This window comes from Mustelus asterias, chromosome 11, assembly GCF_964213995.1.
Source record: "Mustelus asterias chromosome 11, sMusAst1.hap1.1, whole genome shotgun sequence".
NCBI lineage: Eukaryota > Metazoa > Chordata > Chondrichthyes > Carcharhiniformes > Triakidae > Mustelus > Mustelus asterias.
The window spans coordinates 50,996,405-51,017,912 of NC_135811.1; the positions used below are offsets into that span (position 1 = coordinate 50,996,405).

The 21,508-nt window shown below is 43.6% G+C and overlaps 1 protein-coding gene across 4 annotated transcripts in view; it reads right to left on the reverse strand.

Annotated features, from left to right (window-relative positions):
- Positions 1 to 1,211: 1,211 nt before the first annotated feature.
- a1cf (apobec1 complementation factor) overlaps positions 1,212 to 21,508 on the reverse strand; it is a 51,139-nt gene continuing 30,842 nt past the window's right edge. For 2 of the 4 annotated variants that reach the window (XM_078223603.1, XM_078223604.1), the window contains 6 exons: positions 19,919 to 20,016; positions 19,556 to 19,826; positions 15,300 to 15,517; positions 15,056 to 15,192; positions 6,156 to 6,280; positions 1,212 to 2,750 (listed from right to left, as the gene is read on the reverse strand). In XM_078223603.1, coding sequence (XP_078079729.1) covers positions 2,599 to 2,750; positions 6,156 to 6,280; positions 15,056 to 15,192; positions 15,300 to 15,517; positions 19,556 to 19,826; positions 19,919 to 20,016 — 1,001 coding nt within the window. In that variant the 3' untranslated portion in view covers positions 1,212 to 2,598. The remainder of the gene's footprint in view (positions 2,751 to 6,155; positions 6,281 to 15,055; positions 15,193 to 15,299; positions 15,518 to 19,555; positions 19,827 to 19,918; positions 20,017 to 21,508) is intronic. The other 2 variants (XM_078223607.1, XM_078223605.1) reach the window with 2 other exon arrangements.

Below are 21,508 nucleotides of genomic sequence, written 5' to 3' on the forward strand. Positions count from 1 at the left end.
AAGCCCAAAAGCACCTTGCAGCCAATGAAGTATTGTTTGAAGTGCACTCACTGTTGCTCTGTGGAAAATGAGGCAGCCAATTTGCGTACAGTATGGTCCAATGATTGACAATGCGATAATGAGCAGATAATCTGGTTTTAGTTAAGGGATAAATATTGGTGAATACATTTGGGACTGCCCCCTTCGCCCCTCTTGTTCAAAATAGTGCCATGGAGTTATTTATGTCCACTTGGTAGGGCAGATGAGATATCTGATCAGAAAGACGACCTTCAAAAGATTGCAAAGCTCTCTTAGCACTGTATTCTCATGTTAGGATACCTTATGCACTCAAGTCTCTGGATTAATACTTGAAGTGGAGAAGCCGGCGTTGGACTGAGGTAAGCACAGTAAGAAGTCGCACAACACCAGGTTAAAGTCCAACAGGTTTATTTGGTAGCAAATGCCATAAGCTTTCGGAGCACTGCTCCTTCGTCAGATGGAGTGGATATCTGCTCTCAAACAGTGCACAGACACAGAAATCACAACGGATGAATGAACACCGCTCGACAATCACCAGGCAAGACTGTTCTCTTCCTGTGGGGGAGCACTTCAGCAGTCACGGGCATTCAGCCTTGGATCTTCAGGTAAGCGTTCTCCAAGGCGGCCTTCACGACACACGACAGCGCAGAGTCGCTGAGCAGAAACTGATAGCCAAGTTCCGCACACATGAGGACGGCCTAAACCGGGATGTTGGATTTATGTCACATTATCAGTAACCCGCACAGCTTGCCTCCTGGGCTTGTAGAATCTCACTAGCTGTTCTGTCTGGAGACAATACACATCTCTTTAACCTGTGTTGAATGCTCCCTCCACCCACATTGTCTGTACCTTTAAGACCTGGCTGGCTTTAGAGATTCGCATTCTAATTAGTATATTGTAACTTGATTTCTGTGTCTGTGCACTGTTTGAGAGCAGATATCCACTCCATCTGACGAAGGAGCAGCGCTCCGAAAGCTTATGGCATTTGCGACCAAATAAACCTGTTGGACTTTAACCTGGTGTTGCGAGACTTCTTACTGTGCTAATACTTGAACCCATGCAATTCTGACTCTGAGATGAGTGTGCTATTAACCGAACTGTAGCTGATACTGTAGGAGCTGTTTGCGTGATTGAAATCACCCTTGTACCTAATACGCAAATGTGAAACATTTATCGGAAACATAGTTGATAATGAAGTAAACATCTTTAATTATTCGTGTTACGCTTCGTGAATACATTCCTGAAAAATTACAGTGTCATTATTAATGAGGGAATGGAGATGAATGTCTTGTATCACTGTGGGCAAAGAGAAATTAAAATGCAGTGAAACGCACTATGGCTCACAATATTCCTTGGTTTATAACTTATGGTTACAGACAAAACTTAATCGTATTCCCATGATTCTGTGGTGCCGATTTATTCATATCTTTTATTCGTCAGTCATTTTTCCCCTGATAACAGTTTCTTGAATGAATGATTGATAATTTTCTTTAAAGAACATTTCAATATCTGAGAGAAAATGTTATATTCTGTACAAACATTGATATTTTGAGAATGGTAGAAAAATAGGTTCTAAGCGCTCACAGGCGCATGTTTTAATACTGTTATCACTGTTTACTGCTTTGGCACCTTCGTGAATACCTTACAAAATTCCAATACAACGTCAATGCTTTTTTTTTCACACAATACAATAAAGCATAGTTTTGTTCCAGTTTAAACTAAAAAAAAAAGTCAGCCAAAGCAATAGAGAAAAGGATTCAACTATCAGGAAAATGATGGATGCTAAATACTGAAAAAAAAACTCAACTTTAATTGTTAATCTACTTATAGATAATAGTATATAGCAGCTGTACGTTCGAAGCTATTCAAAATAACTTTTAATTCTTCCTGCTAACATTGCCTGCAAGGTATAACTCGGACGCCTTACACTTGGACGTAGCAATGTTTTCAAGGATATCTACCAGTGTAGTTGCAATTTTAGGCATGGTAGTTAACCTAAACCTTGGTTGAGATTTAGAGTTGGCACGTGGCAGCCCGAGTAATGTGTTTAAATTTAATAAACATGAACTTCTTCAGTAAAAACAGGTGGCACAGATGGGTACTTTCTAACCATGTATACCTAAAGTAAGACGCACGCACCTTACACGAACACTTTAATAGTCTTCTAATAACGAAGTATCCTGTATGGCTAAAGTATGAAGTACAATGTAAACATGAAGGCCAAATTATACCTGAGAAATATAAAAATATTAAAGGGATATATAGCTTTCTTACTTTGTTTTAAAAGTTCTCTTAACTTAAGATACATCCTTAATGTATGTATTTATATATATATATATAGCTATGTATTTATATATATATATATATATAGTTAGATATATTTGTATACAAGCTGATCAGGCTTGCAATTTAATTACATTCTAGCTATTATTTAAATCTTGAATGTGGTTATTGGAATCATGTTAAGAATCATTACATTCTGCTCATCTACGACTACATTTCGCAGTTAATTTGAAATCAGTATTCCCATTGACGCTGGTAAAGTGATTTGGCAGCCTGTTCATCCTTGTCCGTGTCCGCTCAGAATGCTCCATAGGTGTCTCCGCGTGTAGGCACCGCGAATGCTGGGTAACCTTCATATGTGGCATACGTAGCCAAGTCCTGGCCCAGGGCGACGGCTTGTTTCAATTGTGTGGCTGCCACAGTGGTGGCTGCACCTGCCAATGCGTATCCTGCAGCATAACATGGGAATGGGAGATCAGTGGCTGAAGCCAAGTAGGAGACAGGCATAGACAGAGGTCTGCCTGAAAGAAGATGCAAAGCAATCATTACCCTGACTACTGGTTACAAGCTGGAGATAGTAAATGAAAATTTTAGGTGTTGAAGATTATTTTTTAGCTAGTGTTTGTTTTGGCCAAGTGACCTGCTTTCCTCTTAATAGTTGGTCCCACTATGAGTCATTACCAAATAACGCCTGACTTTACAATATTTCTGTTGGGTTTGTTGATTTTCAGTTTTGTGGTGAGGAACGCAAAATAGGAGATCTTACCAAGTCTGTGTTGGCAGTAGGGAAGTTTGCCCTTCTCCACCATGTGCCAGTCAAAAAGGCAACGGGCCCAGGACTTCTTGACATAGAATCCCTACAGCGCAGAATGAGGCCATTCGGCCCATTGAGCCTGTACTGACGACAATCCCACCCAGACCCTATCCCAGTAATCCCGCATATTTATCCTACTCGTACCCTGACACAAAGGGGCAATTTTGCACAGTCAATCAACCTAACCCGCACGTGAATCCAAGACAAACTACCAGCATGACACACCAGGAAATGAACCTCAAACATCATTTGTATTTGGGTGCTCTTATCGAGATGGCTCAGTGCGAAATGCTTTCAGTGAGAGATCCAATGACAAAATCCTGACTGCTTACCAGAAATGTGCTCGAGACAGATTGACATCAGTCACCCAGGGTAAGTGCTTGTCACACCTTTTACAAATCTGCTTTCATAGGGTGGCACAGTGTGTGGAACTACCGCCTCACAGCGCCAGAGACCCGGGTTCGGTTCCTGGTTCAGGTCACTGTGTGGAGTTTGCACATTCTCCCTCTGTCTGCATGGGTTTCCTCCGGGTGCTCCGGTTTCCTCCCACAGTCCAAAGATGTACGGGGTCAGGTGGATTGGCCATGCTAAATTGCCCGTTAGTGTTAGGGGGACTAGCAGGGTAAATATGTGAGGTTACGGGAATAGGGTCTGGGTGGGATTATTGTTGGTGCAGACTCGATGGGCCGAATGGCCTCCTTCTGCGCTGTGAGGATTCTGATTTTGTGATATTTCGCTCATGTCAGCTCCCTTTGTTTCAACATCAAATTCAATTGTTAGGCATGTGTGCTTTTGACTGCAATTGCTGGTCGCATTTCTCAGCCCTGGAGATGATTTCTGATGTGGAGATGCCGGCATTGGACTGGGGTAAACACAGTAAGAAGTTTAACAACACCAGGTTAAAGTCCAACAGGTTTATTTGGTAGCAAAAGCCACACAAGCTTTCGGAGCTGCAAGCCCCTTCTTCAGGTGAGTGGGAATTCTGTTCACAAACAGAGCATATAAAGACACAAACTCAATTTACATGAATAATGGTTGGAATGCGAATACTTACAACTAATCAAGTCTTTAAGAAACAAAACAATGTGAGTGGAGAGAGCATCAAGACAGGCTAAAAAGATGTGTATTGTCTCCAGACAAGACAGCCAGTGAAACTCTGTGGGGGTTACAAATAGTGTGCCATGAACCCAATATCCCGGTTGAGGCCGTCCTCGAGGCCTTTCACACGAGGACGGCCTCAACCGGGATATTGGGTCCATGTCACACTATTTGTAACCCCCACAGAGTTTCAGTGGCTGTCTTGTCTGGAGACAATACACATCTTTTTAGCCTGTCTTGATGCTCTCTCCACTCACATTGTTTTGTTTCTTAAAGACTTGATTAGTTGTAAGTATTCGCATTCCAACCATTATTCATGTAAATTGAGTCTGTGTCTTTATATGCTCTGTTTGTGAACAGAATTCCCACTCACCTGAAGAAGGGGCTTGCAGCTCCGAAAGCTTGTGTGGCTTTTGCTACCAAATAAACCTGTTGGACTTTAACCTGGTGTTGTTAAACTTCTTACGATGATTTCTGAGCCATTCCTTTCAGATTTGTTTGGGGTGCTGTCCATGGGAGTATCTTAAACACAAGCCTAATTCTAACTGTATCACGCCTGACAGCGTGTCATCTTCTCAAAATGGACAGCCAATAAGTATTCCCATTTCAGAGCAAGCTACAAGTCACCTTTACTAGGATGGTCACCAGGCTTATTTTTCCAATTGAGTCAAACTTATAATGAAAAGAGTGAAGACTTTGTAAATATGAATACAAAAACAAAATACAGTGGATGCCTGAAACTTGACATTTGGGCAGAAAATGCTGCAAACAGATCAGGCAGGAGACATGAAGGGATAAATCGAGATAATGATGACCTTGAGAGAGTGATGACCTTTCATTGATAGCGTGGTCAGCACTGCTGCCTCACAGCACCAGGCACCCAGGTTCATTTCCAACCTTGGGTGACTGTCTGTGTGGAGTTTGCACATTCTCCCCGCATCTGTGTGGCTTTCCTCTGGGTGCTCCGGTTTCCTCCCACAGTCCAAGGATGTTGCGGGTTAGGTAGATTGGCCATGCTAAATTGCCCGATAAGTATCAGGGGGATTAGCAGGGTAAATACATGGGTTTACGGGATAGGGTCTGCGTTAGATTGTTGTCGGTGCAGGCTCGGTGGGCCGAATGGCCTCCTTCTGCACTGTAGGGATTCTATGACTCGAAACATTGTCTGGAATTCTCTAGCCATTCACGCCCCGCTGTTGCTGCAAGCGAGACCAGAGAATCTATTTGGGGTGAACGCCCAGAGAATCCCGGTCCTTAACTCTGCTTCTTTCTCCACAGATGCCGCCTGACCAGCTGAGTAATTTCCAGCAGTTTCTGTTTGAAAATATGAATCTTACAATTTAACCTTCTCTTCTTTATGTTATGTTTGAAAGCGGGGGCAGGGAAGGGGGGCGGGGGGCATTAATCAAGGCCCGGAGTTCCCCCGAACACTGAGGGGAGGCCAGAGAATCACACCGCATCAGCTATCATCAGCATGAGGCAGCAGGAGACTATCCTTGTACCAACTGTAGCACGGCTCCTGGGAGAGTTAAACAACCTCAGGAAGAAGCAATATTCACGATTAGATTGGATAGGTGCAAGAAGAAAAAAGGGGTTGAGTGGACCTGGGAAGAGGCCAATTCAATACGTTTGGAACTATTTGCTTCTGGGGAGGGTTAAAACCAGAGACTGGTTAAACCGAATGACTCCTTTCTATTTGTAAGTTTGATGTATCTCTACTTCCACCTTTTGCCACATCCACTCTCTTTGCAATGCACTCGTAAATTCAAGTACCCAACCCAGACTGCCATGCAGAATTGGTTTTCTCCTTCAGAGTTTGATGTAGTCCCAATGTTTAACCTCGAAGCTTAATGTGCACTGTATTAAAGGGGTATCTCAGCCTCTCTGTTATGTGGGGTCCCCCAAGTCATGGTAGATGGTGTCAGTCAACACCTTCACATACCTGTGAAAGCTGCAGGTGGCTCAGTACTCTCTGTCTGAAGACCTAGGATTTGAAGTACATGTTCCGCTGCGTAACTTTTTGCTTCCTCCACGGCTGTGCAGAGTTTGGGTGGTGTGAATGGTTGGCTGCGGGAGAAGAGATGTTCTGTTCATTTCTCAGTATGGCCGTCCATTACAATCCTTTACAGCAGACGAATGCATCATTTAAAACAAAGAATAAAGAACAGTACAGCACAGGAACAGGCCCTTCGGCCCACCAAGCCCGCGCCGCTCACGTCGTCCTATCTAGACCAACCGTCTGTATCCCTCTATTCCCCACCTGTTCATGCGTCTATCCAGATAAGTCTTAAATGTCGCTAATGTGTCTGCCTCAACCACTTCAGTCGGCAGTGCATTCCAGGCCCCCACCACCCTCTATGTAACAAACATCCCCCGCACATCTCTAATGAACCTTTCCCCCCTTATCTTGAACTTGTTCCTCCTTGTGATTGTCATTTCTGCCCTGGGAAAAAGCTTCCAACTGCTCACCTTATCTACACCCCTCATAATTTTATAAACTTCTATCAGGTCGCCCCTCATCCTCCGTCTTTCCAGGGAGAACAATCCCAGTTTATTCAATCTCTCCTCATAGCTAATACCCTCCATACCGGCAACATCCTGGTCAACCTTTTCTATACTCTAGTAGTGTGGTGACCAGAATTGGACACAGTATTCCAAATGTGGCCTAACCAGCGTTTTATATAACTGTAACATAATTTGCCAACTTTTATACTCGATGCCTCGTCCGATGAAGGCAAGCATGCCATATGCTTTCTTCACCACCTTTTCCACCTGTGCTGCCACTTTTAAGGATCTAGAACATAGAACATTACAGCGCAGTACAGGCCCTTCACCCCTCGATGTTGCGCCGACCAGTGAAACCAATCTAAAGCCCATCTAACCTACACTATTCCAATATCATCCATATGTTTATCCAAAAAACTCTATGGACCTGTACTCTCAGATCTCTCTGTGCGTCTATGCTCCTGATTGTTCTGCCATTTATTTTATAGAACTGGATCTACCAAAATGCATCACCACGCATTTGTCCGGTTTACATTCCATTTCTACCATTTCTCCGCCCAATTTTCCAGCCTATCAATATCCTGCTGTATTCGCTGACAATCTTCATCACCATCTGCAACTCCAGCAATCTTAGTATCATCCGCAAACTTGCTAATCAGACCAGCTACGTTTTCCTCCAAGTCATTTATATATATTACAAACAACAGAGGTCCCAGCACTGATCCCTGCGGAACACCACTAGTTACAGACCTCCATTCAGAAAAAACCCTTCCACCGCTACCCTCTGTCTTCTATGGCAAGCCAGTTCTGAATCCATCTAGCGAGTTCACCCTTGAGACCGTGTAATTTAACCTTATGCAGCAGCCTGACAATGAGGGACCTTGTCAAATGTTATACTAAAGTCCATGTAGACAACATCCATGGCCCTTCCCTCATCAATCATTTTTGTCATCTCCTCAAAAAACTCAATCAAATTTGTGGGACATGGCTTCCCTCATACAAAACCATGCTGTCTGTCGCTAATAAGACCATTCCGTTCCAAATGTGTATAGATCCTATTCCTAGGAATCTTCTCCAATAATTTCGCTATCACTAATGTCAAGCTCACTGGACTATAATTACCTGCGTTATCTTGCTACCCTTAAATAACAGGACAACATTGGCTATCCTCCAATCCTCTGGAACCTCACCTGTGGCCAATGAGGAAACAAAGATTTCTGTTAGAGGCCCAGCAATTTCCTCTCTTGTCTCCCTCAGTAATCTGGGATGGATGCCATCTGGCCCTGGGGATTTGTCTACTTTAATGCTTTTTAATACACCTAACGCTTCCTCCCTTGAAATGATGACTTGCTCTTGAGGGTTTACATACCCATCCAAGACACCATTAATCAACGTGTCCCTCACCTTTGTGAATACCGATGCAAAGTACTCATTAAGGATCTCACCCACTTCCTTTGGTTCTACACATAATTTCCCTCCTTTCTCCTTATAATTGGATAAGTACACGGGGTTACGTTTTACTAATCTACAGTAATTGAATACATAGGTAGAATGTACAGCACGGAAATTGGGACATTAATCTCTGCCCTCAATGTGATGCTCCCTGGAGAAGACCATCCCCTGTTCTTGCCTCTGTCTTTCCTACCTATTTGCTCAACTGCTGGGTGGAGCAGTGGAAAATAGGAAACTATAACGAGGTCTTGTCGTTAAGTTTGGCAGGACCTCCACACTACTGGGTCTCACTAGGTCTTTGTGGCAAACCCTCTACCACCTGACAATGGCTTTTCCAAAAACATCAAGGCCTTTATTTCTCTAATTCTCTCACAGGGCCAGCAGCAGAATGAAGCTTGGACTATGAAAACCCCCACTGGGATTTCTCTCCTTCCATACTCCTTGCATGGCTCCCGCGTGGCCACCAGGATTACTAGATTTGTTTCATAAAGCTCAGGTGACTGAAATATATCTCATAACAGTTAAACACCTTTCTCAATTTTTATTGATCAAGTTCCTTTATAAATGCATCAGTTGAAATAGAGCTAATTACCTTTTTCAAACATATTCACCACCACCTTGGGAAAAGTACACGCATTCTATTTTCTAAACAACTGAGTAATTTAAAAACAAGCATTGAAAAGAGTCCTCTCTCTCCAAGGTAGAATATCCACTGTAAAAGAGGCAATAGGCATAAATGTGATGGATTAGGGATGCGTTCCCAATGTTTTAATGCTTTAATGTCACACTCCCACCTCTGACCTCCTCCTGCCTGTCAAGGCCTGGATAGAGTGGACGTGGAAAAGATGTTTCCGTTAGTAGAAGAGACTAGGATCTGAGGGCACAGCCTCAGAGTAAAGGGAATATCCTTTAGAACCCAGATGAGGCGGAATTTCTTCAGCCAGAGGGTGGTGAATCTATGGAATTCATTGCCACAGAAGGCTGTGGAGGCCGGGTCATTGGGTGTCGTTAAGGGAGAGAAAGATAGGTTCTTGATTGGTAAGGGGATCAAAGGTGGGAGAATGGTGTTGAGAAACATATCAGCCATGATTGAATGGCGGAACAGACTTGATGGGCTGAATGATCTAATTCTGCTCCTATATTTTATGGTCTTATGGTCGAATATTGAGGCCTTAATCTTTATAGCTATCTTTATAAATCGAGGGAAATGCGTCAGATGCAGTTCAGAGAAGTTTCAACTCTGACTGATTCCTGGGACGAGGGCGTTATCTTACAAGGGAAGGTTGGGCAGGCTGGGCCTGTGTCCATTAGAGTTTAAAAGATTGAGAGGTGATCTCATTTAAATATATGAAATCGTGAGGGGACTTGACAGGGCCGATGCTCAAAGGATATTTCCCCCTTGTGAGAGAGACTAGAACTAGGGGAAATAGTTTTAAAAAAGGGGGCTCCCATTTAAAACGGAGATGAGAAGAATTTATCTCTCTCAGAGAGTTGCGAATCTTTGGAACTCTCTTCCCCGGAGAGTGGTGGAAGCAGGGTCGATGAATATTTTTAAAGCAGACATACATCAATCCTTGATTAAAAAGGGGGTCAAAGCTTATCGGGGTTCGGTAAAATGTGGAATTCAGACCACAATCAGATCAACCACTATCCTATTGAACAATAGAACAGGCTCGAAGGGTCTCCTCCTACTCCGAGTCCATATGTTCGTCCATTGAAGTTTAGAAAATAGTAAATAACATGGATCAGGTGAACGTAGATTATTGCTTTGGGGTCCATTAAAAATGCAGGAGCAAGGGATAATTAAAAAAAACAATATGTAAATTCTGAATATTAAAACAAAAATTTCAGAAAGTGTTATCATCTGCCAAAGTGCTAGAGGCAAAAACAATAGAATAAAACAAACTTGGCACAGGATGGTGTTAAAGGACTAGCCATATAAATACTGTGGCTACCAGAGTAGGTCAAAGGCTAGGAATTCTCAAGCAAGTAACTTACCTCCTGCCTTCCCAAAGCCTGTCCACTATCTACAAAGCACAAGTCAGGAGTGCAATGGAATACTCGCCACTTGCCTGACGAGTACAGTCTCAACAATACTCAAGAAGCTCGACACCATCCAGGAGAAAGCAACCTGCTTGATTGCTATCTCTTCCACAACATTCATTCCCTTCACCATCTGTGAACAATGCGTAGCCATGTGTACCCTGCAGGGACTCAACAAGGTTCCTTAGGCAGCATTTCCAAACCCACAACCTTTACCATCTAGAAATCCAAGAGCAGCAGATAGCTAGTAACACCACCACCAAGAGGTTTCCCTCCAAATCACTCACCATCCTGACTCGGAAATATATCTCCATTTCGTCACTGTCACTGGGTCAAAATCATGGAATTCTCTCCCTAACAGCATCGCTTGTAGCTGTTCAAGAAGGCAGCTCACCACCAACTTCTGAAGGACAATGAGCAATGGGCAATAAATGCTGGCCTAGCCCACATCCCATAAATGATTTTTTAAAAAATTATATGGTTCATACTGGAACATACTGGATGATTGGAGATGTGGGAGTGGACATGGAGGTGACATTGGGGGTCATGAAGTGACATGGAGACCATAGAAGGGTCTATGTGGCATGGGGACCATGAAGGTTATTTGGAGAGTGGGTGGGGGGGTGGTCCATGTAACCAGCCTACCTCTGCACTTGGCTGTCTCTAAAGCTATATCCGAATTGTTTCAAGGCCGGTGGGACCAACTCAATCCCACCCCTACCTCCCCCAGAGGAAAAGAAGCGCGCGCCCAGTCTACATATATAGAGACAGATATGTTGAGCCAGGACCTTTCTTGACTGGAGCTTCCCAAATAGTGAAAATCGGTCGCTTGTCTTTGTTTTTTGAAAGATGTGGCTTACAACCAAAATCTATTTATAAACCATTGTCTCTGCTACTGGGCTGTTGTTCTAACTCTGAGCTTGATCTTGGAATGAGTAATGGAGGATAGACGTTTACCTGGTTGCCTGACTGAATATTGCAGTGAATAATTTCCAAATATTCAAAAGCCATTGGCTTTCAGAATCACTACTTGGTCATCAACATGTTGACAGTAAAAGGTTTTTTTTGTTTGTCCGTATCTTCTCAAAATGCTCTTCTGCTTGACATGGGAGGGCATTAATTGCCAAGGCTTTCAATGTGTTCTTTGGGTTTTATAATCCAGGTTCCACTGGGTTCACTATCAATCTATTCCTGAATTAATACTTGGGCTCCTTAATACCCCCTGCTTTTCCTGTTCTGTAGCGCTTCTTCTCAAGTGTATGATAGATTTGTTAGGGACTTGCCTTCCCCTCCCTTAACATAGTTCAGGACAGGAGTCTGACTTTCCTGCCATATCCATTCTGAGGTAGCAGGAAGAGCTAGACTATTTCCACGGGAACCTGTTTAACACTGTACTCAGGACACCCTTTCAGTAGGTTGAATAGTAGGTGATCATCTTTCATCTGCCTCTTTCTGAAGGTCTCTAATGCACGTCCATCCTTCTCCCTCATCTGTCTTGCAGGGATGACTCAAGTTTGTCTACCTTGTCAAGTTGCACTTGGCACAAGTTCTGTGGCATTCACAATGCTATTGGAATTTACTAAGTTTACCTCGAGAGAGAATGTTCTCTGCTAAAGTGGGTGTTGGAAAGAGAACACTCATATGCTGATCACCTGCATTGTCATTACACGGCACAAAAAATAAATCATTAGCTAGGTTTTTTTAACATCAGTTCAAATTTCAAACAGGGTCTGGGAATCTTTCAGTTATCAGAATTATATCTCTTCTCCTACCGTGTTCTTTACCTGCTGTTTTGTCTCATTTATGAATATTTGTAAAATCTCAACGCTAAGAACTGAGAACAAGTGATTGTTGTTTATTGAAGACTTCCATTTGAGACCATTTCCTTCCCGTAATTCATTCTTTCATCTCTTATAGTTGTCACAATCTATGTGGAGTTCAAGCTTTAGCCTTAACCTATATCTGCTCTCTCTTGGCCTTGTATCATTTCCACCTTTACTGAATCAAGGTGTGGTAGGAAGGACCATCAATAAGTAATCCCCTGTTTGTGGCAATAATCAATATGCTCTTCCGTATGGCATTATCCACAACCTTATAGAAACATAGAAACTGGAAGCAGGATTGGACCGTTCAGCCCTTTGAGCCTGCATTTTGATCGTGGTTGATCATCAAATTCAATATCCTGATACCCCCTTTTCCTCCATATCCCTTGATTCCTTTTGCCCCAAGAGCTATATCTAATTCCTTGTTGAAATCAGACAGCTTTTTGGCCTCAGCTACTTTCTGTGGTAGTGAATTCCACCCATTCCCCACCCTCTGGGTGAAGACATTTCTCCTCACCTCAGTTCTAAAGGTTTACCCCTTATCCTCAAACTATGAGCCCTAGTTCTGGACTCGCCCACCATCAGAAACATTCTTTTTGAATCTACCCTGTCTAACACTGTTAGAATTTTATAAGTTTCTATGAGATACCCCCCTCATTCTTCTAAACTCCAATGAATGTAATCCTAACTGACTTAGTCTCTCCTCATATGACAGACCTGCCACCCCAGGAATCAGCCTGGTAAACCTTCGCTGTACTCCCTCTATAGCAAGGACCTTCTTCCTCACATAAGGACACCAAAACTACACACAATACTCCAGGAGTGCCCTCACCAACACCCTGTACAACTGCAGTAAAACATCTTTATTCCTATACTCAAATCTTCTTACTATGAAGGCCAACAAACCATTTGCCTTCTTTACTGCCTGTTGTACCTGTGCGCTTACTTTCAGTGACTGATGCACGAGGACACCAAGGTCTCGTTGAGTATCCACCTCTCTCAATTTACACCCATTCAAGTAATAATCTGTCTTCCTATTATTGCTACCAAATAACCATAATTGCCCCATTACGTACAAGGGTGCAATTGTACTAACATATGAACATAAGAACATAAGAAATGGGAGCAGGAGTAGGCCATCTAGCCCCTCGAGCCTGCCCCGCCATTCAATAAGATCATGGCTGATCTGAAGTGGATCAGTTCCACTTACCCGCCTGATCCCCATAACCCCTAATTCCCTTACCGATCAGGAATCCATCTATCCGTGATTTAAACATATTCAACGAGGTAGCCTCCACCACTTCAGTGGGCAGAGAATTCCAGAGATTCACCACCCTCTGAGAGAAGAAGTTCCTCCTCAACTCTGTCCTAAACGGACCCCCCTTTATTTTGAGGTTGTGCCCTCTAGTTCTAGTTTCCTTTCTAAGTGGAAAGAATCTCTCCACCTCTACCCTATCCAGCCCCTTCATTATCTTATAGGTCTCTATAAGATCCCCCCTCAGCCTTCTAAATTCCAACGAGTACAAACCCAATCTGCTCAGTCTCTCCTCATAATCAACACCCCTCATCTCTGGTATCAACCTGGTGAACCTTCTCTGCACTGGTTCGAAGCTTTCTATTGAGAGTAAAACTCAAGTAACACATTCAAGTTATACTGCTGATTGTACCTTGCACTGAACTTTCTGTGCACGCGCATCCAAATGTCTATTCGCCTTGGGCAATGACAACAAAAAAAGGAGCATCTGCTAATCTGTTAATTTGAGATCAGTTCATTAAATCAAGTACTCTCTTAAAAGTGCCTGTTGAATGTGAACTGAATAGAAATGATGCAGGAAAGTTGAAAAAAGCTCATTAAGCAATGCTTGAAGATTGCTTCAAAAAGAATGAAAATACTGAGTTGTCTTTCTTCTGCATCATCTTCCATCTGAACTGTCTCTTTGAAGGTGGCTAAGATTTACTTTGCACTCAGCTTTTATATTAAGATAACACTAGTGAGACTAATAAGAACATTGAGAGTTGAGACACCAGAAGGATTTAATTGTGTTTGCTTTGCTAAGTGTTTTGTACAAGGCTTAATTAGCTTTTGAATTTTTGAAACTGATCTTTCTTGAATACCAGGGCAAAAGAATTCTTGTTATCATTCCATCAAACACAGTTGTTCTGTCATGTCCAGGTGTATAAAAAGGAGAAATAAATTATTCATTGTGCAGATAGACCTCAAATCCAATGATATCAAAAAGAGTATTTCAGCTCAGATTGAAGTCACAAAAATGAGACATGCTGTCAAAGATTTTCACCTTGCACTCATCAGGACAGATTTGCAAGAATCCCAAAGAACGCATAAATTTGAAAGGTCCTCAGAAGGTGCAGTGGACCTTCCTGACAACTTTGTAAATGTGGAGTAGCACCACACTGGAGTTCAACTGCGTCTAGTGAGGAGCTCTGTGAAACTTTGTTCTTGAGCGCTACCAGCAGTGGTGTCAGCCATAGCTCAATCTTAGCTTTCTCGCACCCTTGAGTCAGAAGGGTATGAATTTAAGGCCTGCTCCAGGGAATTGAGCACATGATCGAGGCTGATATCCCAGTGCAGGCACTGATGGATGCTGTATCATCGGAGGTGCTGAGGATGAACAGGGGAATTTTCCTGGTGTCGTGACCAATATTTCTCATCTCCCATCACTAAAAGCAGGTTATCTAGTTATTATCACCTTGTTTTTTGTACTGCCTTACTGTGCACAAATTGGCTGTTTCGTTTCACGCATCACGATAAAGACTATGGGCGGGATTTTCTGGCCGCACTCAGCCCAAAACCCGAAAAGCCCGCTCGAGCTCAACGGACCTTTGCATGGTCCTCCCCTTGCCCGCTACAATACCCGTGGCGCGCGGGACGGGAAAATTCCCCCGTACATTTCAGTTTACCTCTATACTTTTGCTGTTGATGTCAGTAGTCTCAACACATGATCTTTTACAGAAACATGAGCTATATAAATACAATGCAAAATTACATTTTATAACCTACATGTTTGTATACTGATTGGCAAGAGCAGGAATGGTGATCTTGTATACGAAGAGTTGTCTTTGATCAGGTCCGATCGCAGAGTGCAGCTGGTAAACTGGCTGTCCCCAGCTATTTTTTTGGCATATATCCTCTAAGATCTGGATTAAAACATAATCACATTTTGTGTCCCTGTGAGCATCATTGAACAGCTTTTAACTTCCACAAAGCCTGGAAATCTTTTGGAGGGTCACATGAAAGCTCCTACCTGAGACGAGTGCTTCATTCCTTGTGGTTTTAGGGTCACTGGGTTGGTTGGGGTGAGCTCCATCCCAGGCAAGAGGTCGTAAAGTTTCTCCTCTTGCCTCTTGTCTGCTTTCACGTGGTAACCTGCATAACCACGCCCAATACCCGTGTAAGCCAAATAACCTCGTCCTCCTAGCCCTCTAACTCCTGCAGCCCCTACAGGTACATTCATGTAAATTTCTAGGAATGCAAGAAGGCATCAAACTGAATCACCAGAAATCACCTTGATTCTCGTTTGTAAATGAAAAGGCTGAACCTCAGTCACCAAGCTGGTTGAAAGATGGCATCCGTGCACTGAATAATCATCAAATTCCTACAGTGCAGAAGGGGTCCATTCGGCTCATCGAGTCTGCACCGACTCTCTGACAGAGCATCTCTCCCAGGCCAGCTCCCCCGCCCTATCCCCATAACCCAACACATTTAATGCCCCTAACCTACATATCTTGGGACACTAAGGGGCAATTTAGCATGGCCAATCCACCCAACCCGCACATTGGGAGGAAACTGGAGCACCCGGAGGAAACCCACGCAGAATTGGGGAGAATGTGCAAACTCCACACAGACAGTAGCTTAAGCTGGGAATTGAACCCGGGGTTCCTAGTGCTGTGAGACAGCAGTGCACCGTGGCACAGGCAACTTCGGCACTTCACATGATGATATGCACACATTGGTGAAATATTTCCCTAAATTGCAGTCCAGGGAGAGAGCTACCATGACCCATTATGATTTTTTTGCATCAGTTTCTTTAAATGTTGCAAATTAGAAACAGGGGGTGTGTGTGAGGGTCAAAGATCCTGGGGCAAGTTTTCATACCCCAGAAGGAGCTTTTAATCAGCCTATCAACTCCATGTGAAAATGATGCCAATTCATTTCCAATGAGCTCATCTTTCAAGTTGCTACTTATGTCTGAGGTTAAGCTTTATTTAAAACATGCACAGATTAAAACTGATTCTGATTTGTCATTTCCATATCGAATGCAAGATACCTGATAGCAAAACACTGCGATTCAAAATACGAGGCACTTTGATTGGATTTGCGATTCTTCTATGGAAATTTAGATTTTAATTTTGAATTCGTGAATAAAGAAATCAAAGTAATTATGATTATTGATTGGAAACCATCCCCATTCCAAGTATGGCATGCTTTGAATGTATAACCACAAGACTATTCCTTTATGACGACAGTCATTCGTCAAAATTAAGCTGGTCCCTTAATAAGACACCACACATATTCCAACAGGATTTACTAAGATGCTAAGCAAGCAAAAAGTTCTTTAGCTCAAGGTACTCCCAATGTTGATTATCCATTTGGCAAATATCCCACTCTCTGGGCGGGATTTTCCAGCCACGCTCGCCCCAAAGCCGGAAAATCCCCCCCCCGAGGTCAATGGACCTTTGCATGTTCCGTGTCTGCCTGCTACAATTCCCGTGGTGGGTCGGACAGCAAAATTCTGCCCTCTGAATTTTAGGTGACACATAGATATTTCAAACCATTTCATTAGTCAGGATCATGTTCAAATGCTTTCAATTTTAAAATAAAATATATAAATTCACACGCCAAAGGTTAAAAACCTGCAAAAATTTAAAATCTTGCAGTTTTACTGCAACAACTGAACTGTTTCCAGACACTGTTTTTTCCATCATTGATTTTGTGCAGACTCAAATCTGTAACACATTTGGTTTGTCTTGAATAGAAATGGGACTAGAAAAATAGATGACTGCCCCTAGCAGTAATAGTTTAGGAACTGCAGCCACTTGAGCATAAAATTGGGAAACGATTGTATTTCAAATGTTTCTTTTCTCTCAGTGGTATGGCTGAACACTGCACTGATACACCAATGACCTGTGTTACTGGGAGAACATGGTTTTATGGTCGCCCACACACCAGACAGGATTTTGCTTTCTGAGTCCCGATTATGCTGTTGGAATGAATCGCAGGTCAAGAACCATCAAATGCCGGAGGTGGGACCCCAAGGGAGATTTTGGAGGAGCTAGACAATTAAGTGGCCTCCTTTGTGAGGTCTGTCCAATAAAAAGGGCGGCATGGTGGCACAGTGATTAGCACTGCTGCCTCACAGCGCCAGGGACCCGGGTTCAATTCCGGCCTTGCCTGACTGTCTGTGTGGAGTCTGCACTTTCTCCCCGTGTCAGCATGGGTTTCCTCCAGGTGCTCCAGTTTCCTCCCACACTCCAAAGATGTCTTGGATTCATGTGCAGGTTAGATTGATTGGCAATGTTAAATTGCCCCTAGTGTCGGGGGATTAGGAGGGTAAATATGTGGGGTTGTGGGGATAGGGCCTGGGTGGGATTGTTGTCGGTGCAGGCTTGATGGGCTGAATGGCTTCCTTCTGCACTACAGATTCTAAAGGACGGCAACTAGAACCCCGAGGCGGGAAGGCCAATCGGAGATCCTCCAACACTGGAGGTTTGGCAGCTCCACAGTCAGAGATGGGCAGTGCCGATGTAGATTGGGGAATGAGATGTCTGGGACGGGGAGATGGTAGAATCATAGAATTCCTACAGTGCAGAAGGAGGCCACTGACAACAATCCCACCCAGGCCCTATTCCTGTATCCCCACACATTTACCCTGCTATCCCCCGACACTGAGGGGTAATTTAGCATGGCCAATCCACTTAACCCACACATCTTTGGAGTATGGGAGGAAACGGAGCACCTGGAGGAAACCCATGCAGATACAGGACAGAAGGTACAAACTCCACACAGACAGTCACCCAAGGCCAGAATCGAACCCGTGTCTTTAGTGCTGTGAGGCAGCAGTGCTAACCACTGTGCCACCTTGCTGCTCTTTGGTGAATGAGATGGTGGGGGAGAGGGAGGCAGGGGTTAGATTGAAGAATGAGATGGTGGGAGATCTCAAGATGAAGAAATTCCAAAGTTTACAGATGAAAAGTGACCTCAGCTGCCAGACTGTCACTGTGGAGAGGGAACCTGGCCAGTCTACAGTCACAGTGTGGCCCTCCAGGCCTGAGGGGTGGTTGTGAAACATAGAAGATAGGAGCAGGAGGAGGCCATTTGGCCCTTCGAGCCTGCTCCGCCATTCATTACAATCATGGCTGATCATCCAACTCAATAGCCTAATCCTGCTTTCTCCCCATAACCTTTGATCCCATTCGCCCCAAGTGCTATATTCAGCTGCCTCTTGAATACATTCAATGTTTCGGCATCAACTACTTCCTGTGGTAATGAATTCCACAGTTTCGCCACTCTTTGGGTGAAGAAATGTCTCTTCATCTCCGTCCTAAATGGTCTACCCTGAATCCTCAGACTGTGACCCCTGGTTTTGGACTCCCCCCACCATCGGGAATATCCTCCCTGCATCTACCCTGTCTCGTCCTATTAGAATTTTATAAGTCTCTCTGAGATCCCCCCTCATTCATCTGAACGCCAGCAAAAACAATCCTAACCTAGTCAATGAAGTTAAATTTAATGAGAGATCTCATGGTTCTCTTGATGGGGAGCTCAGCTTGCACTGGCTATGGTCTCAAGGCACCTTACTTTCATCAAAAATACCAGCAGATTTGTATTCTTCATATTCCATCATTTTCCAGTCCCATTTCCACATCATATATACACACTGACCATTTTGATGTCAATGCTTTCCTGGGGCGTGATCTTACCGGTCCTTCACCCATGCTCCCGCTGCAGCAAGGTCAGAGACCCTTCACCCACACTCCCGCTGCAGCAAGGTCAGAGAATTTGGCAGCCAGCCAAATCTCCATTCACGGTGGCAGGATGGGAAAACTCACCGGCGTGAATGGTGGTGTGAGTCTGGCCCCGGTCTTTCAACTGCCAAAATAATTTAACATTGTCGGGGAGCGGTTTTAAGATCTTAATCTAATTCAGTGATGTTACCATTCGACGTACTAAATTAGATTGAACATCTACTGCAATCTGATTGATCCACTGTTTTTTTTGAGCCAGAGATCTCCAAACAACAGATCTGTAAATGTTTGTATGACCTTTATGCTTTATTTTTAATCAATAGGAGGCAGCAACAGTATTTCGGAATTATAAGACTAATGCTACATCCTAATCATAATTCTTGAATTCTGTCACCAATCCCATTTTCTTTTCCGATTTGAAGAAAGGAATTCCTAAGCTGTTAGTGACTTATTGAGGCACCAGCTTTGAATATTTACAATCGACACTTGTGATTTCTGCTGTTATTGTGGGATAGATGCAGAAAGATGGAATTACCTCTCACGGAAGGAGCCCGTATCATCCCCCTGGCACTCAGATGCCCCTTATTTGGGAAACGCAGATTTGGAATAGCAGTGTAGGCTTGGGGCGCATAGAAAACCGGGGCCCCAAGGTAGGCAGCTGCAGGATCATATACCTGTCCTAAGGTGTAGGTATATTCTCCTTGCAGCAACGCCCCTCGGCCGCCTGTGCCTCGGGTGTAACGCACGTAGCTGTCCTTATCCACAGGCTTGGCCAATGTGACCTCAATTGGAGAACCATCCAACACCTTCAGGATTGCACAGAAAGTATGTGTTATCATCATTATCTTCCAATGCATAACTCACAGTTTGCCTTGGGTATTAGAAATTCCAATAATACCTTTCCATTCATCCTGTTCATGGCATTAATCGCATCCTCGCGGGTAACAAAGTGAACAAATGCATAATCTCGGATTTTCTTGACTCTTTCAACTGTGCCTGAAAGTAACACATTTGAGCCAAGTTCATGTACATGGAAACAGCCATCTTATCCAACAATGTCTGAAGTCCTAGTAGAGATAGAACTCCCCAATCGTTTGTACTATTTCAGTCAATTCTGCCAGACTGCACTGATATCTAGGTGGAATCTCCATACAGGATAGGAATCACAAACCCATGACACTGTGCAACATCTAGTAGCTCCCTACCATGCAATGTTCGAATGTACAATCACGCCAATTCAAAACATCACATTTTTTAAATGTCATAATGATGGAAATATAAACTTCTTTCATGGAATGAATTTGCCCTGTCCACTATGAGTATGAACTCCTGTAAAGGATGTAACAAAATAAACTGTTGCTCCCATGTGTCCTTCTCAGTCTTGCTGTAACCCTCCCTCACCATCCCCCCCACCCCCTCCCACTCCCTGCAGCACCCCCCACCCTCCTCCCCCAGCACCAGCTGACATGTGGCCTCTTGGGAGGGAAACAAGGTCAGGTTAAAAATCTAGATTATTGAAACACTGGTTGAATTCAGGGGACACGAATTCTCAAGCATGACAAATCTAAAAATGTTCATGGAATATTGGGATTTATCTCAGGTAGGCTGGAATACAAAGGGGTAGAAGTTATGTGATAGCTGTTTGTTACAGCACTAATTAAATCTGATCTGAAGTACCACATTCAATTCTGAACACAACACTTCAGCAGGAATGTATTTGTAGGACCGAGCCCCTTTCAGGGGTGAGGTTTCAGATGTGTTTGTCTAAAATTTTGGAAGTGGAGAGAGTTGGGTCCCAGGTCCCAGCCCCCAAATGGGGCTGGTATCCTATGAGGTGGAGGTATTGGATAAAATCTGAAAAAACGTATGTGGATCATTTGAGAAGATGGGAGTAACTTTAAGAACCAGAGGGGCAGTTCACTCTGATAATACCTGCCAGTAATGTGACTGTTAGTCAAGGTGCTGAAGAGGTGAATCAGCCTGAAGAATTTGATTTGATTTGATTTATTATTGTCACATGTATTAGCATACAGTGAAAAGTATTGTTTCTTGCGTGCTATACAGACAAAGCATGCCGGTCATAGAGAAGGAAAGGAGAGAGTGCAGAATGTAGTGTTACAGTCATAGCTAGGGTGTAGAGGAAGATCAACTTAATGCGAGGTAGGTCCATTCAAAAGTCTGACAGCAGCAGGGAAGAAACTATTCTTGAGTCGGTTGATACGTGACCTCAGACTTTTGTATCTTTTTCCCAAAGAAAGAATGTGGAAGAGAGAATGTCTGGGGTGCGTGGAGTTCTTAATTATGCTGGCTGCTTTTCCGAGGCAGCGGGAAGGTGTAGACAGAGTCAATGGATGCGAGGCTGGTTTGCATCATGGATTGGGCTACATTCACAATCTTTTGTAGTTTCTTGCGTTCTTGGGCAGAGCAGGAGTCATACCAAGCTGTGATACAACCAGAAAGAATGCTTTCTATGGTGCATCTGTAAAAG